Source organism: Colobus angolensis, unplaced genomic scaffold (genome assembly GCF_000951035.1).
Source record: "Colobus angolensis palliatus isolate OR3802 unplaced genomic scaffold, Cang.pa_1.0 Scaffold95, whole genome shotgun sequence".
NCBI classification, from domain to species: Eukaryota; Metazoa; Chordata; class Mammalia; order Primates; family Cercopithecidae; genus Colobus; species Colobus angolensis.
In genome coordinates, this window is record NW_012123487.1 from 10,727,510 (window position 1) to 10,738,988 (window position 11,479).

An 11,479-nucleotide genomic window follows, 5' to 3' on the forward strand; every position below is an offset into this window, starting at 1 on the left:
AAGAGATTGAGGGATGCTGTTTTGTAAATATCCTGTTTAAATAAGTGCTAGTTTGTGCCTTAAGTCAGAAAACACATCATTTGCCCCTTTACCATTCTTCATATGGTCTAAACTTTGCTTAAATTTTTAGAGAAGAAAGCAGTTATTAGCAACATCCTTTGGTGGTTCTTGCAACAGCTTTGTCAACATATTATAGATTTCTGTATTTCCTCTTCTCCCCACTTCAAACTTTCTAATAAGACAACAGATTCTTCTCACACTCAGAAAAAAATTGAAATATTTTTCTTGGGAGAACACTGGCTATATCAAATGGTTTCTCTCTTAGATTTCTTTTGTTATCCTGCAGTAGGGGCTTCCACATTTTAAATTGTACCTTTTGTGTGTTTCAAATTTTTTATTTAAAGTTTTACTTAAAATTAACTTTGGTGAATTTATGTGAATAATAGAGATGTTGCTGAAGCAGTTTTTTTTTCACACAGTATTTTCTCTGTGAAGACCCTGCGTTGTCAAGAGTTGTCTTCTCAGAAACAGTTGATTGGCTTTCATTTTATGCTAGAGTTTTCACTTGTTTCGGTTGTTGTAACTCATTTTTCTAAAAATATTTCATGTCTTTCTTATCTATGTTGTTTTACGTATGAGAATATCATTTTACTGATTTTTTTTTAAGAACAGAAACTCTCTGCTGTGTCCCCAGAGGATTAAATATTCAACCCTTTCCTCTCCATTCTTAGCAGTGGTGGATCAGAATGGGCCACTCTCCTCACACTCCAAGAGTTTTGTGCAGGGTAGTAGTTTATGGCAGAAGAAGCAGATTATGAAGTTGACTGTGAAGGTCTCCCTGGTTGAATTCTAATTTTTTTTTTTTTAAAACAGAGTCTCTGTCACCCAGGCTGGAGTGCAGTGGTGCGATCTTGGCTCACTGCAACCTCTGCCTCCTGGGTTCAAGCAATTCTTTTGCCTCAGCCTCCCACGTAGCTGGGACCAAACGCATGTGCCATGATGCCCGGCTAATTTTTGTACTTTTAGTAGAGACAGGGTTTTGCTATGTTGGCCAGGCTGGTGTTGAACTCCTGGCCTCAAGTGATCCACCTGCCTCAGCCTCCCAAAGTGCTGGGATTACAGGTGTAAACCACCACGCCCTGCCTCCCTGGTTGAATTTTAAAAATATAGTTCTATATTAAACTAACTATAGCAGGCTTTCTACTTATGGAAAGGTAGTATTCTAAAGGTTTAGAAATAGAACTTTGAAATTCAGAATAGAATTTTCCCATAGATGCAGATTTATAAATACGGATTATGAAATCAGACTAATCTATACAGACTGAAATCAGACTAATCTATACAGACTGGCCCATAATATAAACTGGAATCAAACCAAAGACAATTGAAGTTAAATTGATAAGGTGGAAACTTGTGTTTCTTTTACATGCAGGTACTTGTGAAGAAACCTAGTGAGAGACTTGTAGAAATTTTGAATGGATACTCTGAAGAGTTTTTCAGATTGATGATACCATATCTATTACATCTAATTTAATTTTTAAAATACCAAACGAAATAAGAACTTTTGAGCATGTTTCTTCAGATTTCTTGACAGCCATATTTGTTCATTCTAAGAAAACAGTAATTGGGATCAAGTGGATCCCCTTCTCCTTGGAAAAGTCAGCATGTTAGCACTATTCAAAATATAGATTTTTTAAAAAGTGCATTTAGTAATTTTACAGAAAATGTTGCTACAAAATAATAAAATATACATATAATACCATAACTGAATATGTGCATTCTAAAGTTATATATTCTCTAAATTATATAGTGCAAACTAAAACTCATATATAACACATTATTACCTATAGGCAATTTCCATCTTATAAATAAGACTTACACATGATATAGATGGCCTACAGCAATCACTTAATTCATTCCATTTTTGAAATAATGAACACTAATGTTAATATGTTAGTTATTTTTTATTACAAGAATATAGTATTTTAGCCACATTAGGAGTGTAATACTTTCCCAACTAGCCTATAGGAATTTATTAGCATTTTTCTAATATATAATATATATTTGAAAAATATATTTGAAAAAATGTATATTTTATTTGAAAAAATGTGTATTTTTGAAATATATTTTGTATATATTTTGAAAAAATATATATTACATATTATATATATTTCAAATATATATTATATATTATTTTTCAAATACATATTATATCTTATATGTGTAAAACCTGTGTATATATAATATATAATATATGTTATATCAGTATATATATAACAATATCTGTGTATGTTTAATATTATATTATACAGTATATATTACTGTATTATTTTCAGGAGGAAGGGTGGTAGAAGGGATAGGAAGGAAAGAAATTTTACAGTGAGAACTGACTTAATGAAACCATTAAGATCATTCCTTTGCACTCCTTTTTTCTCTTTCTCTGTTGTCTCCATTGCCTCTGAGGAACCTAAAGTTGAGAACAGTTGGAGTGAGGAAGCTGGGGAATGGAGGAGAAAGCCGAGCAAACCAGTTGAGGAATAAGTATGTTTGTGAGTAGGAGGCAGGGAGTACAGAGACAACTTAATCCCTATTCATTCCCCTAGTTCCTTACATTTCAGAATATACCCCATCAAAGTTGAAAGCTTGTGTCTTTATTATTAACACAGCTACCCTGAAAGCAGTGGGAACTTTGGCCTAGAGAGTACTCTTTCTCAGTGGTGCAATCCTATCCCTGGTTGCTGGCTGACAGCAACAGGGGCAGGGCTCCTTAGGGTGCTCTGAAAGGAGTTAGGATAGAGTTAGATTGTTGTTTGGATGTTTGTAAATTTGGTATTTTAATTTATAAAATTGGGAGTGCTCAAATGTAAGGCACAAATAGAAATGCTAGTGACCAAAATATCAGAAGATTCTATCAGGAAATATTCTGGATTTCAATCTGAAATGTCCATATTCTGTGTATAATATGCCTTTAATTTTATTTTAATGTCACGCTTTTAATGCCAATAATTAAAACCAATTAGAAAAAAACTGCACTTATTTAAGTTAAGAAAATATTTTACAAGTCCAGCCTATCAGCCATGTATGTTATTTTAGCTGCACATGTTTTAAACCAGCCAGTTCTTTACAGAGTTAAAGTATACTTTCAAGTTTATATTTTCTGAATTCCAAGGGATAAGAGGAAGCATAGATTCAAGTGCACTGTAGCCTTAAAGGTGGTTTAATAATCAGTTTGTTTTCATTTCAACTTTCTCATTGTTTTTTGTCTAGGGGATAGTGGTCCTAGAAGAATGTCAACTTCCAAAAGACATTTTGAAAAAACAAATGCAATTTGCAGACCAAGCAGCTTCACTAAACATTCTAGGGAATCCTCAGGTTCCCCAAGAGTGTCAAGATCCTGTACCGGAACAAGATTTTGAAATGTCACCAAGCAGCCCTACTTTACTTCTTCGAAACATCGAAAAACAGGTAAAGTCAAAGTAAGGATATCAGTGGTATGAAATGACTTTTCATCGATTTTATAAACTATTCAAATAAACATCATTATATGTGTATCTTCCTGGCATATGGGTTATTAAACTAGGCCATTTGGCATTAAATACAATTAAAATATTTGCCATATGACTGGTCTCCATTATAATACCAATATAATTAAAATTAAATATGATATGTAAAGTAATGGTATTGTTATGGCTATAGGATGATAATTTATTTTTACAGGGATTGGAAAATCTTTTTTCTAACAAAATTGTTTATCATTGGATTTTTTTCAAGGAGAGAGAACAGTGGTACCAGTTACTACGTCTTAATTGGTGTTTGACTAATTTATTGATCAAGATTTTTAGTGAAAGGTAATACTGGAATATGTATTTCTTCATAAAAAATGATTATGTAAATGGAAAGTCAAAAAAGCTCCTAACAATTACTTTGATTCCAAAGCCTTCCTTGATATCTAAATTCTATTGTGGATAACTCCACAAGCTTAATTATCCTGGCCAGTATATCTTGTATCTGTCCTTGGAGATTGAACAATTTATTTTGATTTAGACTTTAGTGGCTCTTAAACAAACTCGGTTTCTAGGACTTTTTTACCTTAAGGCTGAGCCATTCTTCACCATAGTTGCATCATTACATTGTTTCTCTGGGAAATGATACGGATTCATGCCTGCCTGCATCTGAGTTTTTCTGACATACCAGGAAATAACTAAATACAGGTTACTGTCTTGTTCCTGGTAAACCAAAATATGGTATAATTTCTTCCACCCTGTATTTGTTAAATTTATAATTGCCCAGAGTTTTTCTTAATTGGAATGTATAATCAAGGCGCTTATGAATATTTTGTAATTTAGAAAGCTGTTTGGTAATTATCTGATATCAAATTATAATGCACTTGACCATATAGGCAGTGATTTAAATTAGTTTTTGTTATATTTCTATATTCCCACTTTCCTCTTTCTTTTCCCTCTCCTCATTCAATAGGATCAAGTTGTTTTGATTCTAGTTCAGTTTGATCCTAGTTGTTTCACATTCTAGAGTAATTTATTTGCTTACTCAGTCAAATCTACTTTCATCATCTTTAGGTCCCTACTTATTCATTGGAAATTGTAATCTGATTAAATTAATTCTAAGATATTTTCATTTCTGAAAGATTTCTTGTACTTTTTCCTTTCTCCTTGGTATCCCCAGTTTTTTTAGGTTGGACCTGAGATGACATCAGAACTGCCTAATTTGCGGATCCTAGTTCAAAATGAAATTGTGGAGCCCTTTGTTAAAAAGTTATGAATTTAAAGACAGTGACAGTAGAGCACTAAGCAAGCATAGCCCCCATCTGCGCTCAGCCTGGTGCACAGGTTGCATGCCCATGAAGCTGGCCCTGTGTAGCATTTTAGGTCTCATTGCTGATGAACTGTCAGGGGGCTTTGATAGTATAGGGAACCAAGAGTTGTGAGAGCAGTAATGGCTCCATGTAAGGAGAGCAGAAGAAAAAGATTCAGAAAGGGCAGCAGCAATTACTTGTAGAGGTTATTAATAAATTGCCTATGAACAAGTCATTTGTTCTTGAAATGTGGTAATAATGATTTTTATAGGCCAAGTTTTAAAAGCTTAAGTTGCTTTTAAATACTTGTTGGCCGGGCATGGTAGCTCATGCCTGTAATCCCAGCACTTTGGGAGGCCAAGGTGGGCAGATCACTTGAACCCAAGAGTTTGAGACCAGGCTGGGCAACACAGGGAGACCCCGTCTCTACCAAAAATACGAAAATTAGCTGGCCTTGGTGGCACACACCTGTAGTCCCAGCTACTCAGAAGGCTGAGGTAGAAGGATCACTTGAGCCCAGGTGGCAGAGATTGCAGAAAGCCAGATGGCACCACTGCACTCTAACCTGGATGACAGAACTAGACACTCTCTGAAACAAACAAAAAAACTTGTTGCAGAAGATAGTCTAGGAGTGAGTTAAGTGGTAGGGATGGCAAGCCCATTATTATGCATGGTTTTCTTAGGATAATCTACTGATATATAACTGTTCACTCATAATCTTTCGACTTGACTAAAGTAGTTTTGTTAGAGTTGGAAGTTAAAATATAAAGGCAATATTGAGTTGTAGACCATCATTTAAAAAATAACATTGATTCATAGTATTAATACATGCTCACATTGTTAGATAATATATAGTTCATAAATTGAAAAGTATTAATACCTTATTTTTAGTACTTTAGGTCAGCTGTTCGCAGCATTTTTGGCATGAGGGACTGGTTTTGTGGAAGACAATTTTTCCACAGAGTGGGGGTGGGGGGATGGTTTTGAGATGAAACTGTTCCGCCTCAGATCATCAGGCATTAGAGTCTTATAAGGAGCAGCAACCTAGATCCCTTGCACGTGGATTTCACAATATGGTTCGAGCTCCTATGAGAATCTAATGCTGTGGGTGGTCTGACGGGAGGCAGAGCTCAGGTGGTAACTCTTGCTGGCCCTCTGCCCCCCTCCTGCTGTGCAGCCTGGTTTCTAACAGGCCATGGACAGGTACCCATCAGTAGCCCGGGAGTTGGGGACTTCCGCTTTAGGTGATTTAAAATGAATTTGCTACCGGTGTATTTACATTATAAATCTTGTTATGAGTAGCTAGTGTTTTAACTTACAGTTGATTAGTTTTTGTTTTCAGAGTTCAAATTATGCTTCTCTTAATTTTACTTTTCTCATTCACATTTTCTCTGTGACTTTTCTATTCCCTGTATTGCCCATATGACTCAGGTATGCGAGATTTTATTGGGCCAGAGTAGGCTGATTCTTAGGGTAAAGATAGGGATTGTAATTTTCCCCTTCCTGGTCCATTATTCACATATATCCAGCTAGCGACTTCCAGTGGCTTAAAAGATTTTAGATGATGTTCTTTGGAGGTAGAACAATCACAGGAGTGTTTTAGTGTTTCCAGTCAGAAGATATGAGATACTTCAGAATTTATTTCCGTGACTAAACTAATGATTACTTGCTAAATGGATGAAGAATCCATTTCTATTGGTGATTTTAAAAATGAGCTTTAATCTAAAAACTGAGTAATAATTTTTAAAATGACATCATTAGGTGCATATTATCTTGAAAATAAATGATGAAAACATTTCAAGGTCTTTCTCATGAAAGACTTTTTGAAGGGATAAAATATTAGTCTTTATTATATTATTTAGTCTCATTTCTAATAGCATGTTATTAGTTTCATATAAATGAAGCATTCTAAACTAATTATTCCATATACCCCTTTATTTCACAATAGAATATCTTGCAGTATTGAAAATGTTGAACTACATCTGTATGTTTTAAAAAGTTAGTAACACTATATTAAGTAGGAAAACTAGGTTTTAATTAAAAGTATATGTGTGCATGTTGAATGTACACTCATGTTTACATATACTCAGGAAACTTAGTCTGGAGGGAGAAATATATACCTAAATGTTAGCTCTGGTTTTTCTGTTTGAAGTATGATTACAGGTGACTCTCTTTTCATTTTTAAAATGTCTGTATATTTTCCAATTCTTCTATGATGAATTACGGGTGTAATGAAAATAGTTGTCATTCTTTTGTAGAAATGTACTATTTCTTTTTATGTGGCCTTTGCTTATTATAATTGTGATTGTTTGAGAATAATATTTATACATATTATAATAATTTAATATTTATTACAAATATTTAAGTTTGGGACAAATGTCAGTGAAATCTTAGGTGCTAAAAAAAAAACCTGATATTTTTGAATTAGGAAAAATATTGAGAAACAGTGTGCTGTTAGATTTAGGCCTGAATTTGAACCCTAGTTCTGTTTCATACCAACTTTATAGCCCTTGATCAAGCTACTTAATCTATTTTTCTTTGCTAGAATTTACTCATCTGTACTGGTATTAATAATAGTAATGTCAATACCTCTAATACTATCTTCTTTGCTGGTTAGTTGTACAGATTAGAAATATTCTATGTGTGGTGCCTGATATAATGCCTGGCACATAGTAGGCACTTAATAAATTGTATTTGTGATTTTTAATTATTAATTTTCGTGCCTCAAGGGAAATATTATATAAAGGCTGTTAGTTGGGTTCAAATGTGTTAGATGATGGGATGGGTAGATGAAGGAACTATAATAAAAAAAGGATATGGAAAAGAATGTGTAATTAAAGTATAGATTTATTTGTAATAAATGGAAAAATCAGTTGTATAAATTGTCTATCTAATAAAATGTTTACTGAAATAAAAATGTGTGTCATGAGACGTTAAGCATTAATTGGCACTAGACGTGTGAGCTTTAACTCACATTTCTTGCTTAGCAGTAGTAAAAGGTTGACTGTTTCCTTGCAGAGTGCACAGTTGACTGAGATCATCAACAGTTTGATTGCCCCTCTCAACTTGTCCCCAACTTCATCACCCCTCTCTTCCAAATCCTGTAGCCATAAATGTCTGGCTAATGGCATTTGCAGGAGGTAGGTATCAATGGGATAGCTTAGCTTTTAAATTTGACTTTGCCTATTTTATCTTATTTTGATTTTGTTTTGACATTTTAAGTATTATAGCTACTTTTTAAAATACATTAGGGACTACTAGAGTACAATTAGTACACCATGGATACATTTTTTGATAATATTAAGTTTACGCAATTAAGGTAATGATAAATCTAGGAATGAGGGAGAAAGATTTCTGGGAAGTTTCATAATGTTTCTTAAAAAAAGAATAGCAGTGATAACATTTGCTGTAGAAGTACTGCCTTATTTACGATACCTTCCATTTTGTAGCTTTTGTATTCTTGAGCTCCATGCTGTCCTTGCAATGCATTTTGAAGAAAAAAGACCCTAGATATAGTTTAGGCACAGAAGATTGGTAGGTGTCACCCATTAGATTCAGCTTAAGTTTTAATCATTTTGTATTTTAGCTTTATATAAGGTAAATTTTTATCTGACTATAATTAATAACTCCGATAATTATTAGCAATTTATCTGTGTTATATTAGCAAAAATTTATATTTTATGAATCCTAATCCTTTTTTGGGAACAGCATTTGTTCTACTTTATTTTGTTTCCTTTTCTCTTAGAACTTTTCCTTTTGAAGATAAAATTAGAAGACATACTAATAGAATATCATTTTATGTGTGCGTTGTCTAATTTTTTTCACGTAAAATTGGAATGTTGGCTTCTTTGCTTTGATTACCGTAGAGAACTAAGTGTAATTTTATATTGGGAAATATTTGTATTAAAATTATATAATTTATTATTTTAATAATTTTCTAATATAGCATAAAATGAAAAGTTATACCATGGTGAAAATTATGCTAAGTAGCCATCAAATTCTTTGTGAGATTAGTGGATATAAACAAAGTCTTAAAATAAAAAGCTGAGGTGGGCAGATTACGTGAGCTCAGGAGTTCGAGATCAGCCTGGCCAACGTGGAGAAACCCCGTCTCTACTAAAAATACAAAAAATTAGCCAGGTGTGGTGGTGTGCTCCTGTAGTCCCAGCTACTCAAGAGCCTGAGGCACAAGAATCACTTGAACCTGGGAGATGGAGGCTGCAGTGAGCCAAGATCGTGCTACTGCACTCCAGCCTGGGCGACAGAGCAAGACTCTGTTTCCAAAAATAAATAAATAAATAAATAAATAAATAAATAAATAATAAATAAATAAAAGGCTGACATTTGATTTTTATTTCTAATTGGTTATTTTGAACATCTAATCTTTAATTTACTGTTTTATTTATGTTGAGTTATGTATCCATTGTTCTATCGTAGGAACAGTTCTATTGGTTTTGCTTTATTTTTTCTCGACTTTATATTCCTTCCTCATATCAGTGATAAGACATGTTGAAAGTAAAGATTCTCTCATATTGTATGGGATAACTATGATATTTTCATTTATGAGAACATATCCTAATTAGGAAAGTCAGAATGTAGGTGAATGAATTTTAAGCTGACCCATAAAACACATCAAATTGGTGTGTAAGCATTGTGATTTGGGGCTAATCCCATTTTAGATAATACTTTGTTTACCTAATCAAGTAGTACAGGGTTGCACACATAGTTACATGTGTGTGTTAATGTGTTTGTGAATTTTCATTTTAATATACTTGCCTGTATTTCTGGTCATTCATTTGCAGAACATTGCATAACTATTTATTGTATGCCACATAGTCAAAGTCCTAGGGACACAAATATGAAGACAGAAGTCTTCACTTGTGAATAACTCAGGCTGGTTGGTGAAACATGTAACTACTTAATAAAATACTATGTAATAAAAATGGAATTGTGTGTAGTTGTTTGAATACTGGCTTTTAATAACTGTTAACACTTGAAAAAGATACCTCATAAAGATATGTAGATCCAAATGAAAGAAATGGAAAATTGGCCATGGTTACTAAATTACGTTTTTTTAATTCTGTCTACTAGCAGTTGAAAGGTTTTTGTTGAAATCAGCTACTGAATACTGTCTTTCCTCATGTCAATTAGTTGTTGCTGCAGACTAATTGAAAAGATTTGCTTTTGAGGCCGGGCGCGGTGGCTCAAGCCTGTAATCCCAGCACTTTGGGAGGCCGAGACGGGCGGATCACGAGGTCAGGAGATCGAGACCATCGTGGCTAACACGGTGAAACCCCGTCTCTACTAAAAAATACAAAAAAAAAAAAAAAAACTAGCCGGGCGAGGTGGCGGGTGCCTGTAGTCCCAGCTACTCGGGAGGCTGAGGCAGGAGAATGGCATAAACCCGGGAGGCGGAGCTTGCAGTGAGCTGAGATCCGGCCACTGCACTCCAGCCCGTGCGACAGAGCAAGACTCCGTCTCAAAAAAAAAAAAAAAAAAAGATTTGCTTTTGAAAGTTTTAACAAGTTCAAAACCTATGAAAATGTTTGATAGATTTAAAAGCAGATAAAAATTTTGTTTTTCATATTTCTGAAGTGTGCTGATATGTTTTAATTAATGACATTTTTGGCAACAATGAACTCTTTTTAAAATAGTTGCTACATAATGTGTATTTCAAAAAGCATTTATTTTCTCATTTTTTGTCAAAATATCATATTTTCCTTGCAGGAAAGGTATTTATTTTCTAACATTTGCTCGATAATGTAATACTTTATCTACTTTTTATCAAAGAGAGAGTGATCAAATTTAGAACAATTGATAGTTATCTAAAATGCATAGTTTAAGTTTAATAGTTCTTTATAAATGCTTTGTTACCAGATAACCAGCAAACTACCATGTAAAACAAAAGATTTTGGGGGATACTGCTGACTCCTGATTTCATTCAAATGTTTTGTAAAGATTCCATAAATTGTGATAATATGTGTAAAAAAGTCTACAAATCTATTTAACCAGAAACATAGAAACTAGACTATATTGCAGATAAGAAGAATAATAACACTGAAGGAAAAGCAGCAAATTTTGAGGAAATGTGGTCTATTGTTTCATATGCCAAAGAGAGTACTGAAAATATCTGTTGGTTTTGTCAGTAATGAGTTGAGACTTTGGCAAGAGAGACTTTGACAAGAGCAGGATGGAGAAAGAGGTAAGAATGAATTAATAAGAGAATTGGAGAAGAAGTGGAGAGAGGGAGTCAAGATTACCCTTCAAGGCCACTGATTTTAAAGACCATGATAAAAGGGACATACAAAGTCACAGAAAATATTTTTGTTTTTAAGATGGAGGAAATGTAAGCATCTTTATTAAAATAAAGGGAAAGGAATGAGCCACAGGTGAGAAATGTAGAAACACCTTATCACAAAGTTATGGAGGGATCTTATTACAGAATATAATATGCCTGTTCTTTAAAAGTAGCATGAAATAGATTAAGATAGGTGCAGATGCATTTGTTTCTGAGGTGATTATAGACTAGTTAAGAGTGGTAAAGGGAGCCTGAGGAACTTTGACAAGCAAAACATTTTTTATTTTTTTTTTATTTATTTTTTATTATACTTTAAGTTCTAGGGTACATGTGCATAACGTGCAGGTTTGTTACATATGTATACTTGT

The 11,479-nt window shown here is 33.7% G+C and overlaps 1 protein-coding gene across 2 annotated transcripts in view; it reads left to right on the forward strand.

The window, feature by feature from the left end:
* KANSL1L (KAT8 regulatory NSL complex subunit 1-like) overlaps positions 1–11,479 on the forward strand; it is a 154,289-nt gene that overhangs the window by 62,021 nt on the left and 80,789 nt on the right. For both annotated transcript variants that reach the window (XM_011932339.1, XM_011932340.1), the window contains exons 4-5: positions 3,268–3,465; positions 7,832–7,953. In XM_011932339.1, the coding sequence (XP_011787729.1) occupies positions 3,268–3,465; positions 7,832–7,953 (320 nt within the window). The remainder of the gene's footprint in view (positions 1–3,267; positions 3,466–7,831; positions 7,954–11,479) is intronic.